The 13,828-nt window shown below is 65.7% G+C and overlaps 1 protein-coding gene across 1 annotated transcript; it reads left to right on the forward strand.

Moving 5' to 3' along the window:
- Nucleotides 1–970: 970 nt before the first annotated feature.
- Nucleotides 971–12,679, forward strand: SH2D1B (SH2 domain containing 1B). Its single transcript, XM_028503349.2, has 4 exons — nucleotides 971–1,173; nucleotides 10,097–10,160; nucleotides 11,009–11,180; nucleotides 12,436–12,679. Exons 1-4 carry the CDS (start codon nucleotides 1,040–1,042, stop codon nucleotides 12,471–12,473), a joined length of 408 nt encoding a protein of 135 aa, XP_028359150.1. The 5' UTR covers nucleotides 971–1,039; the 3' UTR covers nucleotides 12,474–12,679.
- The last annotated feature ends 1,149 nt before the right edge of the window (nucleotides 12,680–13,828 follow it).

Raw genomic sequence — 13,828 nt, forward strand, 5'->3', positions numbered from 1 at the left:
CAATTACTAATCCCCTGTCGCACACAGTAACAGTAGATCTTAAATGCTCTCAGGACAAAAGAGACGTGGTAATTATGTGGCCAGGTTGGAAGTGCTGGCTAATGCTATGGTGGTGACTGTTTTTGCAACATAGAAATGTAACAAATCATCACATTGTAAACCTTAAACTTACACACTGTTACATGTCAATTGTATTTCCATTGTATTTACCCTCGGGCTGACTCTGAGCCTCAGAGGAGAGGAACCGCACCCCCCAGGGTACTGTGCACCCCAGGGCACCTTTCCACCAGCACCAGCTCGTCTAAGTCGGGCCAGTGCCCCTGGCCGGACGCACGTTTCTTGGTCCTCTTCACGGGGAGGCGTCACTTCTGTCTCCAAGGCAGGGACCTGAAACCAGGCCTAACAACCCCTTTTCTTCTGCCTGAAAAACCATCCCTGCGCTAACCTGCACACCCAGGTGCCCCTCCACCTGCATCTGCTGCTTCCCCCAAAGCGTGACGCTGGGGACGGCCTTGGTCACTCGAGGCCAGAGCCTTGTCCAGGGCACAGGCTGCCTCCACCACGGAGTCCGGCAGCTCCCTGTTCCCTTTGACCCACGGAAGTCTCCCCCCTCTTGACCATTCCACTGTGGGCTCCCGCAGCATCTCAGCTCAGTCTGAGCACCCGTCCTGAGCTCTGCACGGGAGGTCAGAGGCAGCCCCCACCCCCACCCCCACAGAAGGCGGGTGCCGTCACAGCTCAGGGCGACGCTGCTCCCCCCGCGGCGGGCCCTCGGGCATGGGCCAGCCTGCGCCCCAGTCCCCGGCACCGCGGCCCCCACTGAGTGCCGCAGCAGCCACAGGCCCTCAGACGGACCTCACACCCGTGAATCACATCGGGGGGCCGGCCCTTTTTGGCGGCAAGGTCTGCGTCGTCACTCGCCACCTCCTTCCTTCCCACTTCCTGAAGCTGCAACGCTGACCGCGTCCAGAGAACGGCCTCAGCCGCCGCCGGGGGAGGAAGCTGCGCTGGACGCGCGGGTCTCGGGGGTGCGGCCCCCATGGACCTGCCCTACTACCACGGCCGCCTGTCCAAGAAGGACTGCGAGGGCCTGCTGCTCGCCCGGCGGGCGGACGGCGACTTCCTGCTGCGGGACAGCGAGTCCGTGCCGGGCGTCCTGTGCCTCTGCGTCTCGTGAGTAGCCCCCCGGCCCCGCGTCCGCCCCGCGGAGCGGCCGTCCAGACGGCAGCCACGCCGGACAGAGCTGAGGCTCTGCACTGCCTCGGCAGCCGCAGCGCGCAGAGCGAGCCGGGGCCCGCCGGGACACGGGAGGGCCGCCGTCCACGGCCTCTGTCTGCTTCTGTCCCACGCAGACGCCAGAGTCAGGGCCGGAGGGCAAAGGGCAGGGCCACAGGTGCGAGCCGGGAGGGGACCGCCGACCGTGGGGGGAGTGGGGGACCCTTTTCTGCCTGTTTCTTTCTGAGGAAAAGGTCAGGGCCCTTTGGGCCACCTCTCCCTGAGAGGCCGGGTTGTGCCCGTGGTCGCTGCACTGACGGCCCGTCACACGCCGGTGCCGTGCCCCGTGTGCGACAGACAGTGGTGCAGGCCCCAGCAGGCGGCCTCCCCCGCGGCCCACCGCAGCCGGCCGCCACGCGCCCCCTCGGGGTGAGGACACGGGGCCAGGGCCTCTCGGACGGACGGTGGTCCTGCTGCCGTTTGCCTGGCGTCCCCCCCAAGGGTCTGGTGTCATTCTGAAACTCCGGGTTTGACGACGCCCCGGCCGGAGCCGCCAGGGCCCCTGTGAGCATCCTGGTTCGGCCGTTGAGACAGGAGCCTGCAGAGCTCTCGGCGGGTGCCTGGTGTCTCCAGGTGTCTCCTGGGGGGACCGCTGGACCCCTCCCCCCTGCTCCCCACAGGACCGGGAGCCCCGTGTGTCCCGGGGTGGGGGGGGCGTCAGGAAGCCGTGGGGCGAGAGTGACTGTCACCAGCCACGTGTCCGTGCTCTCCGTGGGGCTGGGGCTCGGGCCTGAGGGAGCCCCGGCAACGTGCCAGCGGCTGGACATCCCGGACCCCGAGCGCTGTGAGACGGTTTGGTGTGTCTTTCAGCCGCGAGTCGGTCCTCTTCCCGGAGCGGTGCAGCCAGGCCTCCGTCCGTCCCCAGCCCTGCCTGTATGTCTGTCTGTCTTCTTACTGATCCGCCTCAGTTTCTACGTAGGAGGGCAAACACTTCTTCCAACACGCGGGTGCGCGCGCACACACACACACACACACACACACGATAACTACAGGCCAATTGTAACTTCTTTCAGTATCAGTTTTCTGTAATCTGCTCACCAGATAGAAGCCATGAGCATAACATACGCCGTGTCCAAGCAGGGCTCCTGTGTCTAGAAAGTTACCAGCTCAACCCCATGTTCACAGGGCAAGGGTTGCCAACGGCGTAGCTCACTCCAGTTGACTTAAAACGTATTAGGTGAAACTCAACACACACCCCTCAGTGTGACACACCCAGAGGCGCGCCTGTGCACGCACACCCCTCACAGGCAGGAACGCGCTCCTGACCGCACACAGCCAGGTCGGGACCCCCGAGGCCGGGCGCAGCTCCAGAGGCGCCCGAGACAGTGGCTGGCACTCGCATCACATTCTGGGTCTCGCGTGGTCAGGGGAAGTGTGAAAACTTGGACGAGAAAGAGGCAAAGTTATGATCCGCTGCCGAAACGGTTTTACACCTAGCGTTTAACTGAAAAAAAAAAAAAAAAAAGGTACTAAGATCTTAAAGGGAAGTCAACAAGGATATCTATCGCCTTTCTAAACAAGATACAGAGCCCAGAAAGCAAAAAAGGGAAGACAGCTAAATGTGACCGCCGTAAAATTAAAAAAAGAAAACCTGATGTTAAAAGCGACTTTAAAAAGATTAAACAGGAAAACATCGTCTCTGTGAACAGGGAAGAGCTTTAAAACAGCAGAAAACCGAGGGAAGGACGACAGGGTGAGGAGGGGATCCTCCGAAACAGAAACTCGAAGACCCGGGAAAGCCGGGTCCCGGGGCGGCCGGCGAGGCACCGGGAGAAGAAACGCCAGAGGCCCTGTCCGCCCTGCCACGGGCGGCCCCGGGCTCCGAGGAGGCCCAGAGGAAGTGCCCGGACCTCGGCCCCAAACCTCGAGATGAACTCGGGTCTCACAGCGGCCGTCCTGTCCACCGTAGAACAACGCTGCGCCCCCAAAAGATTTCTCTTTGTGGGTGGGGGAGAGGGGGCTGCCGTCGGCCCATCAGACGGGGGGAGGCGTCTGCCCGGGGAGGACGGACGGCCCTTCTCTGAGGGGAAGGGACACTCCAGGCGGCACAGGGCCACACAGCTCGGTGGGACGCAGGGGCCCCCAGGGCCCCCACCCCTCCCGCCCCTCCCAGGCTCGGGCCTCCCCCCCCCCCCCCCCCCCCCCCCCCCAGACGACACTGGCGCTGCTGGAATTGGCGCGAACACGACCGAGAAGATCCGGCCACGGGCTGGGAAACCTGCCAGGCCTGGGGTCGTGGGAGCAGGCGAGAGGCAGGGCACGACCCCCCCCCCCACCGGTGGCACCCCTGCGTCTGAGCGAAATTCCCAGCACATGTGGGACTCCCCGCGGCGCCCACACCTGGACACCCCCCCTCTCCCCTCCCGGAAGAGGCCGTGGGGCCGCTCTTGCCCTGTGGTCGCGTCTACGCGCCCAGGATGGGGCCGGGGGCAGGAGTGAGTTCTGCGGTTTAAAGACAGGGAGCAAAGCTGCAGCAGAGCCTGCGGACCCCAGCCCGGGGGGGGGGGGCCTGGGGGGCTCCCCGAGGAGAGTCCGAGAGGAGGGCGCTCCAGCCCGTCGTCAGTGACTAGAACCGGGTCCGACATACACGCCGCAGCAGGGGCTTTGCTCCAGTGCAAGGACTCGGGGAGCAGAGACGCCCCGGAGCGGCGTGGGGCTCCCGCTGGAGAGCGGATGGTCAGTGGGACAGGGCGGGCGGCATGAGGGCCGGCCTGGGCCCGGGCCTGGGAGGGGAACGCTCCACATGAGCTCTAAAGGGGTCCTGTGGGAGCGGCCCCTGAAGAGCAGGTGCGGGGGCTGATCGTGGGGTCTCTGGAGGAGGAGGGTGCAGACACTGGGGAGCCCCGGGGGGCTTCTGAGCGGAGATGGGACGAGGCTGGCGCTGAGTGTCTGGAGACCTTACCACGGTGACAGCCAGCCGCAGAGACCGGGGACAGGTGGGATGGGGGTGGGGCGCGGCTGGCAGGGCCGAGGAGCGGAGGGTGACACGCAGAGAGGACTGGAAGGACAGCGCTGCGGGGCGGGGGGGGGTGGACGCTACAGAGCCGGAGGGACCTGGGCCCCCCGTGGGGGCAGGCGGCCTGTACAGGGCTCTCTTCAGGAGCCACGCTCACTCCCAACTCGTCTGGGCGCCGGGGCCGGGCTCGCCCGCTCCTCTGAAGGAAGAGCCACTTGGGACATGAAAAGAGTGGGCCAAACGGAGGGGCGGGGCCGTCACCTGGGGGCGCCGACCCGGCCACCCCCTGGCTGACAGGCACACGGAGCTCCCAGCACCTCGGGCTCCAGGCTCAGGCGTGGTGTCACCGCTGGAAACGGCCCCCGTCACGGCCCCTGTGAACCTTGTCATCGCCCAGGCCGGCACAGGCCACCCAGCTCTGGCTGCTCAGCGATGACCAGCTGGCACAGGGCCGAACGGAACTGAGGGGGGGAGGGAGCCCTGTGTGGAGGGGTGGGGGGCCTGCATGGGAGCTGGGGCTGGGGGAGGGCCCGGCCCACTGGCCCCTCACTCGGCCTGCAGGCACCGACCCGGGTGTCCCTGACACGGGGACTCAGTGACCGACACTGCAGGCCCTCGGTCGGCCCCCAGGAAGTCAGGTGCAGCGGGAGGAGCCCACGTGGAGAGAACACCGGGATCACCCCCGGACGGACCGAGGAGCGACTTGGGATTGGACACTGCCGGAAGGGCTCCCCTGCTGCCTTGCAGGGCCACCACCCCCAGCCCCGAGCCCCCAGCCCCGAGCACGCACTCAGAGCCACGGAAGGTGGGAGGGGCGCATCACAGCCGGGGACCTGCAGGGTGGCCGAGGGCGCCACGGTGAAGTTGCTTCCTGTGACCTACACGTCGTGTTCCCCCTCCCATCGCCACCTCGGACCCTTGGCCACGCCGCTCCCAGCAGGTGGTGCTGTCGACCCTCCTCCGTGGGGAGAGAAACCGGAGCTTCTTGCCAGATGACCTGTCCGTGCCCAGGCCACCGGCGAGCTGCCCCAGTCCCTCTCTTTCCGATGACCCCAGTTCCACTGAGACACGCTCACAGGGTCACCTTGGAGCTTCGTCACCAAGTTCCCGATCAGGGGGTGCAGGTGTGCACAGGCTGAGTACCGCCATATTAGACTGGGGGGGGGGTGCGCCAGGGCAGCCCCCCGGCCTCCAGCCCAGGTGAGAGAGAGAGTGTGGGGCCGGGCAGGAAGAGGCAGCTGGCCCGTGGTGACTGTGGACAGGAAGTGCTGCTACCTGATGCACAGCCCGATAGGGCTTGTGAGGGACACCAGCGTGGGAACACACTGGGTCAGGGGACTTCCTGTGCATCCGAGGCGGGAGCGGGGTCCGCCCGGAGCCAGGGGAGTTGAAGTGGGGTCGCATCTGGGCTGCGAGGGGTCCACGTGCGGTGGGACGCACGGGGCTTTGGGCAGCGCCCCCCCCACACCCCGGGGCGGCCACCTGCCAGGTCCCACTGCAGAGGTCAGTCCTGAGATGCACTTCTCACTCTCAGGGTCTGAGACCTTAGGAAGACTCATGCTAGGAAAGAAAGAGAAGAAAGAGAAGGAAGGAAGGAAGGAAGGAAGGGAGGAAGGGAGAAATCAGTCTTGCTTGTTTTTCAAAGATCCAGTGGAGAGAAAAGTGCACGGAGAGGAGGCAGGTGGCATCTCAGGTGCGCCCTCAGAACATCCGGTCTGGGTGTGGCCGCGGCCACAGCCACCTCTGCCCACTCCCTGAGCGCCAGGGGACAGCCACACCGTCCTTCCGTGGTCTTTAAAGTCTGGTTAAAATAGAACTAAAACGTGCCCACAAACAAGTCTCCCCACAACCCCAGCCTCAGCTTGAGCCCTCGCCGACGTGTCAGCTGCTTGTGACCGGCGCCTGGGGACCCGGGCTTGCGCCCGTCACCACCCACGCCCGCCGGACAGAGACACGGGGGCACCCGCACCTGCCCTTTCCGGCCACGGCTGGAAACGGGAGGCCCAGAGATTGGAAAACACACCTCACACAGGCTGAAGGCTTCCCAGACCTCGGAGGAGACTGAGCGACTCACCCGGACCGCAGGCCTGGCCTCTGGCCCGGAGCCCGCCCCGCTCCGGCCGCCCTCGCCCGGGACTCAGCCCCCACCCCGCCCTGGGGGCCGGACAGCAGACACGGAAACGTCTTTTCCACCCGACGCCCCAGGGCGACCACGAACACGGCCCACGGGGCCACTTCTCCCACGCAGATAGGGAGGGTGGGCGGCCGAGTCACGTGCTCAGCGCTGGGTGCGTGGTTTTAGGGAACTACCGAACAGCCCCAGCGGGCGGCCCGGTGGGTCGGGCGCCGTCCCATAAACTGAGAGGCCGTGGGTTCGATTCCCGGGTGCGGTCACAGTCGGGGCCCGAGGAAGAGGCAGCGGAGGGACGTCTGTCTCTCACATCACTGTCTCTCCCTCTCTCCCCCCCTCTCTCCCCCTCTCTCTCCTGCGTGCTCTCTCTCCCTCCCTCTCTCCCCCTCTCTCTCCTGCGTGCTCTCTCTCCCCCTCTCAAATCAATGAGCATGGCCGTGGGGGAGGGGGAGAGAAAAAGGAAAATTAACCGCCGAGACGTTCTCCGAAGCGAGAGCCCCCTCGAGCGGCACGCTGGGGTCTGGCCCGGCATCTCCACGCCGGCCACGCTCGCGAGGGCGAGGGGGCATCCCTTCGTGGCTCCGATCCGCACGTGGCTCCTGGCTGACAATGCTGAGCGTCTGCTCACGGGCGCACCTGCCGGCCACGTGTCTCCTGAGGCCACGTGCCCGTCCAGACAGTTTGCCCGTTTCGGGTCATTCTGGTGTTTGCTCTCTCTCTGAGTCCGGACGACTCCTGCCGCCTCGGACGCTCGTTCCCTAGCCGACGGCCCCTCGTAAGCGCTGCTCCCCGCCCGGGACTTGTCTTTTCGTCCTCTCACCGGGAGGCGCCAGAGAACAGAGGCGGACCATTTTAACGGAGCCCAATTCTTCAATTTTGTTTAATGTCTTATTGATTACACTATTACAGCTGTCCTATTTTCTCCCCTTTCACCCCTCCTCTGCCCTGCACACCCCTCCCACCAGCACCCCCCCCCCCTTAGTGCACGTCCATGGGTCGTACACACAAGCTGTTGGCTTCTCCATTTCCCATCCTGTTCTTGCCCTCCCCCCGTCCGTTCTGCACCTGCCGTTTCTGCTTCTCATTCCCTGCACCTTCGCCCCCATTCTCGCCCCCCCTCGCTGATAACCCTCCACGTGACCTCCGTTTCTGCAATTCTGTTCCTGTTCTAGTTGTTTGCCGAGTTTGTTTTGCTTAACTTCTTTGGAGCTGCCTGGACTTCCTGGAAATACACTGATTTCCTTTGCCAGATTGGGGGAGGGTCTCCTTCATTAGTTGTTCAACTAAGTTTTCAATTCCTTGTTCTCCCTCTTCTCCTTCTGGCACCCCTATGATTTGGATGTTGGAGAGCTTAAACTTGTCCTGGAGGTTCCTAAGCTTCTCCCCATGTTTCTTAAGTTCTTGTTTTTTCATTCTGTTCTGGTTGAATGTTTATTTCTTCCTTCTGCTCCAAATTGTTGTTTTGAGTCCTGCTTTCCTTCCCATCATGGGTGGTTCCCCGTACATCTTTCTTTATTTCACTTTGCATACCCTTCGCTTCCTCCTCTATTTTGGGACCACGCTCAACCAATTCTGTGAGCATCCTGACCACCAGTGTTTTGAGCTCTGCATCTGATAGGTCCTCTATCTCGTCCCTGTTTAGTTCCATTTTTGAAGCTCTGATCTGATCTTTCATTTGGGCCATATTTCTTTGTCTCGGCCTGCCCGTTATGTAGTACTGGATGGGGCCTTAAGTATTGACGAGGCGGGGCAACCCACGTCGCTGTGTTGTGACGCTGTGTGTGGGGGAGGGTCCGAGAGGGAATAGTGCCGCCTGCTCAGCTCCCTGCTGGATTTCAGTCCCTTCCCCCGCTTCCCACGAGCAAACTGGGCCCTTCTGACACTGACTCCCGGGTGGGTCCGTGCACGTTCTAGGACCCCGTGGGTCTCTCCACCAAACTCCCCTGTGAGGCTGGGAGTTTCTCCGCTGCCTCCACCCCCACAGGTGTTTTCAGTCAGAGGTTTGACGCTGTATTGCCCCGTCCTGGAACCCTGGGTTGTGGGTCCGTCTCACTCCCCAGTTGTTCCTCTTGGTTTATCCGCGTGCAAATGTGGGACCGCCCTGTCCTGCAGCCGCCACCTCGCCTCCAGTGCCCTCTCCCGGCTGCCCGTCTCCGCCCCTCCTACTGCTCTGGGTAAATGTGTCTGCTTCAACTTCTAGCTTGTCGGATTTCTATATAGTTCAATTTCCTGTCAGTTCTGGCAGTTTGCTTTTAAATCTGTTGCTGTCCTTGTTTTGGTTGTGCGAGGAGGCACAGTGTGTCTACGTACACCTCCACGTTGGCCAGAAGCTTCCATTTTTTTCTTCTATGGATTGTGATGTGTCTGATAAATCCTCGCCTACCTCCATTCACGGAGGTTTTTCCCCTAATTTTTTTCCTGGAGTTTTAGTTCCAGGTGTCTCATTTTGGGTAGCCCAGTCTGATGTTATTTTTCTTTCTTGATTTATTTATTTTCAGAGAGGGAAGGGAGGGAGAAAGAGAGAGAGAAACATCAATGTGCGGCTGCTGGGGGCTGTGGCCTGCAACCCAGGCATGTACCCTGACTGGGAATCGAACCTGCGACACTTTGGTTCACAGCCCGTGCTCAATCCACTGAGCTACACCAGCCAGGGCTCGATGTTGTTTTTCTAACGGGATGAGAAAGAAGCCCCTTGTTGGAGAATGTGACGTAAGCTCTGGGATAGTTGGGCTCCAAACCCACCCCATGACCAGCCAAATGCACTGTCGGGGCCCCGATCTGAACAGTACTTCTGGGAACTTTCCCAGGACCTCTGTTCTCAGACGGCAGGCCACATCACCTGGCTGCAGGGGCTCTGGGGCCCGTGCGAACCTCCCGCTGCTTGCTCCAGGACCTGGGGACACCCCGGGCTTATTCCGGCCCTGGGAAGCCCCCCCACACAGGACGGGGTCTGCAGTGAACGGGGTGTGGACGATCAGCCTCGCAGCCCACTGCCCTTCAGGCAGCTTCAGGCAGCGAGGGGGGGTCTGGCTCCCCGATTCCGCCCGAACCCCGGCCGTTCGATTCGCTGGCGCAGGCTCCGGTGCTGGGGTCGGTGGGTAGGGGCGCCGGAGGTCGAGGTCTGTGACGCCATTTTGACGCTGTGACGGTTCCGTGGGTTCCGAACCTGTGGAAGCCGCTGGAGACGCTGAGCGTGCGCCCTCTCCCCCTGGATAGCTGCGGTCGCATCGACCCCGGGTCTGGTCACTGGTGGGAGGTCATCTGGGAGTGGGAGGGACTCGGTCGTGGCAGCTGGATCTCCTCGGGCAAGCTCCCCGGTCAGGTCTGTCGTCTCGGTTCCGGCCGAGTGACTCGGCCGCTGTCCCCGCTGTCCCCACAGGAAGCGAGAGCCGCACACCCGGTTCCGACGCTCGCTGCCGTGGGCTCGCTGCCATGGTCCCTCGTGGGGCCACTTCCTGAGGCAGCACCAAGCAGGGCCGTCCGGTGTCCTTGGGGCTGCGAGGGCACCAGAGGCCCGGCCGTGAGTCCTCTGTCCTCGTGCCCTTGGCCGCGACCCAGATGTCCCCTCCCACGAGGGTCCCCCCCCAACGTGCGCACTCTCCCCGGCCCCACGGCCGAGAGGGGGAGAACGAGCCCGGGTGCTGGGACGCCAGGCGGACAGAGGCTCTGCTCCGGCGACGCGCCGTGGCTGCCGGCACGCAAGAGCCCCCCGACTCACCGCCCTCTCCCCGCAGCTTCAACAACTTGGTCTACACGTACCGCATCTTCCAGGACAAGTACGGGCACTACAAGATACAGGTGAGGGCGGCAGCTGCAGGCCGGGGCCCGGCACCTGGGGGCGTCGCCCCGGGGACACGCAGGGGGCGGGTGCCACGAAGGGACGGGAGCCAGGAAGCACGCTCGTCTGGCCCCACTTGGACCAACCAGGGCGGCTACTCAAAACGGAGAGTCCCTCGGTCCTGGTTCCTCCGCGGCCCAATGCACCGCTGGGCCCGGCGCCACCACGGAGGAGGGGGCCCTGCGGTGGCGGGGAAGGGGGCGGGGAGGGCGGGGGCAGGTGTGGGGCCCCGCAGTCGGCCGGGAGGAGCCGGGGAGCTGCCTGCAGGGCTCTCTCCTCCCCCTGGTTCCCCGGGAGCTCAGCACACTTCCCTTTATGTGTGTGTGTGTGTGTGTGTGTGTGTGTGTGTATTTGCTTCCTGTAAACTTCCCTGTCGGGTTTAGGTTAGGAAACCGTCCTTGCTTGACGGCTGCGCCATCGCCCCGCGGCAGGCGGGCACGCTGCTCTCGGCCCAAACCCGGACGTTTCGTCCCGCTGGCGCTCCCGGCAGCCCCGAGGCCGCCGGCGTGCAGCTGGCACATCTGGGTGTCCCGTCCGAGAGCCACGCTGCCGGTCCCCGCCCTCCCCCCCCCCGCCCGGAGCGAGGCCATCAGCGAGGTGCCCACGGGCACCAGCTGTCCCTGAGCCGCCGCAGGGCTCACGTGGGACGCGGCCTGAGCCGGGGCCCCCGGTGGCCGAGTCACAGGCGTCCTGCAGACCCACGGTCCCCGGGGGGCCCCAGGCCTGGGGGGCCACCCGAGACGGGCGTCCACCTGCCGCACACGGTCGCGTGACGCCCAGCGGCCCCCTCCTCGTGTTGTCCCCGCAGACCGCGGACAGCGTCCCGAACCAGGCCTTCCCCAGCCTCCAGGAGCTGGTCTCCAAGTTCCGGAAGCCCAACCAGGGACTGGTGTTCCCACTCCTGAACCCCGTGGAGCGGGCCGGGCCCGGCCTGCGGTGGCAGAGCTCGAAGGTGGACACGGAGGATGACGACGACTACGGTACGGCCGTCCCCTCGGAGCCGGCACACGGGGGCGGGGGGGCGTCACGGGGCGGGGGGGCTCTTCCTGCCCCTCGGCTCTGAGGGCCCCTCATCCCAGCTGGGGGGGGGCGGTGCCTCCAGCCCAGGGGTGGCCGATGGGGAGCCGGGACATCAGGGCGGACACCGTCACCCCCGCCTGCCCTCGGCTTTGGGGCAGGGTGACGAACAGGCAGACGGTCCAGCGACCGCCCTGCTCCGGCCCCTCCCCGAGGTCCTGGGAGCCCCCCCCCCCCCGTAGGCTGTGCGCACCGTGTGTGCAGCGCTGGGGGGCAAGTCACCTCAGCCGCCACCACGGGTGCAGAGGGGTCCGGGCCGAGGCCTCTCCCAGCACAGCCCGCGGCGGCCCGGCCCGGACGCCCACAGACAGACCGTCCTCGACCTTCAGTCTGACTGCGACTCAGTCCTCCTGAGGGGAGGGGCCCACCTCCTCTCCCTGGGACTGTGGTCGCAGCCCCGCGGAGAGGCTGCAGCCGCCGGTGGGCGGGGCCGGGGACAGAGGACAGAGTGGGGCGTCACCCCACACACGTTCTGCTCTGTGTCTGGCAAAGCCCCTTGGGGACCGCCCCACCCTGGCCCACCCAGCGAGACCCAGCAGTGGTGGGCCTGGCCCCCGCCCTGGCGTCTCCCTCCCACCCACACGCAGGGGCCTGCACCCAACCACACAGCCCCTTCCCTTGGGCTGGGCTGCAGGCGTGGCCCCGGCTGCAGGACCACCTTCCCCCAGAACTTGCGGGACAGACAGAGCATCAGGGGGCGGGGCGGCCTGTGGGCGGAGCCACAAGGGGGGGGGGCGCAGGGGGGGGCCCCCGACAGTGCTCACCAGTGAGACAACGGCCACCAGCCCGCAGGGCAGCCCCTTGCAGATGCCCCACCCCACCCCACGAGACCCAGGCGAGACTTGCCGCCCGCCACAGTCGCTGTGTGGTCAGCCCCTCCTCCTCAGCGGGAAACGCCCCTCCCTGGACCCCTCAGGACACAGGGCGCCCCCACTCCGGGCATCTTCCGGGGCCCGACTCCTAAAGCAGGGCCCCGGGTGGCGGGGGGGCTCTGAGCGGTGCCCGTGCCCTCGCCCACACGGTGCTCTGACGTGGCCTCAGGCTGACGGGGGGGGGGGGCAGTGGGGACGGGGGCAGGTCCGCCTCCCCACAAGCAAGCAGGAGGTTGGGAGCGCCCCCGGGCGGTGCTGGCTTCACCCGGGCCCTGCTTGTCCCCAGAGAACTGCAGCAGCGAGTACATAGAAGTCTTGCCCTGAAGCACGGGACGGCAGCCCCCGGGAAGACGCACGAGTCTGGAGACCGACCGCACCTGGGGGACAAGGCGTGCTGTCCCGGCCTCGCGACTGCCGGCGTCCTGTCCGCCAGCCTCCAGGGGGCACCGCACCACCGGCACCACCGGCCCGGCACCCAGCGGGCGGCCGGGAGCCCCGCCCCTCCGGCTCCTCTTCCCAGCACCTGGCGCTGGGCGGTCCTCCTCCCCCCACTGTGGGCGGTGGGGCGGGCAGGGGCCGCTTCCCTCAGACAGTCCCTGGGCCCAGGACTTTGGATGCGGCTCTTGCCCCTCCCGGGAGGGGGGACCCATCGGCCCAGCCCCCTCCCTGGAGCCTGGCCATGCCGGGCGCACTCGGGGCTCTGGAGTGTCGGACGGACATGCCAGCACCCATCGGGGACCCAGCCTCCCGGCTGACACGTCCCCTGCGGTGGCCGCACTGTCCTGGCCACGCAGCCCTCCGGCCCCGGGGACCCGCCTTCCTCCTTCTTTCCAGTCTTGACCTTGCTGCCCAGCCTGGTCCTGGACACACCTGCCCCCCCGGGTTGGCCTCATTTCATCGACGCGCTTGCCACCTGGCCGCACGGACAGGCTCTGTCCGGTGACACACGTGGGGGTGTTGTCGGGACCTGCGTGGCTCCTGCCCCCGACCAGGTTTGAAGGGCCCCCCGAAGGGTGGCCGGAGCCCGTGTCCTCCTCGTGGGTGGAAAGTCCCGCTTGTGCAGTGACTCTGGAAGGGCGTCCTGAAGGGCTGGCCAGGCTGGCCCCGGGCCCTGCGGGTTCTGAGTTGTTCCAGGAAGAAACCCCAGGTTTCCGCACGGCGTGAGCAGATGGGAGACCAGAACCCCGAGGGGAGCCGCCGGGGGCTCACGGGTCCCGGTGACCGCAGCCGCCACCACGCGGAGAAGGCATGAATCTCGGGGTGCAGCCCCACCCAGAGGAGGGGGACGGAGCAGACCCTGCAGTGGGGTCGGGAAGGGGCCAGGAGCAAGGAGCACCCCGGGGCGTCCAGGTCTGACTCCCTCCGTGGGGCACAAGGGGGGCGTCCCCGCCCCGGAGCCCCCGCTGCCCTGGGCACAGACCAGACAGCCGAGGAGGTTTCCGGAAGAGACACTGAGTAGGTCCACGCGCACAGTGGGTCCATCTTCTGCAGGGCAGGGGTCTGTTCGGGCGTCACACCTTTCCAAGCCCAGCGAGACAGCACTCGTGGCTCAAGGTTGTCGATGCACCTCCCGGGCCGTGGCCTGTTTCCCGAGCGCCCAGGCCCGGCCCCGCCTGCCCCTGGTCCCGGAGGGTCCGCCTCTCCCACCGGCAGGCAGGCCCCGAGGAAACGGCTGGCGT

Source organism: Phyllostomus discolor, chromosome 14 (assembly GCF_004126475.2).
Source record: "Phyllostomus discolor isolate MPI-MPIP mPhyDis1 chromosome 14, mPhyDis1.pri.v3, whole genome shotgun sequence".
Classification (NCBI taxonomy): Eukaryota; Metazoa; Chordata; class Mammalia; order Chiroptera; family Phyllostomidae; genus Phyllostomus; species Phyllostomus discolor.

Coding starts and splice junctions, on each gene's coding strand:
- SH2D1B (XM_028503349.2), top strand. CDS start 1,040: ATGGACCTGCCCTACTACCACGGCCGCCTGTCCAAGAAGGACTGCGAG. Junction 1,174..10,096: donor GTCCTGTGCCTCTGCGTCTC/GTGAGTAGCCCC, acceptor CTCTCCCCGCAG/CTTCAACAACTTGGTCTACA. Junction 10,161..11,008: donor ACGGGCACTACAAGATACAG/GTGAGGGCGGCA, acceptor TTGTCCCCGCAG/ACCGCGGACAGCGTCCCGAA.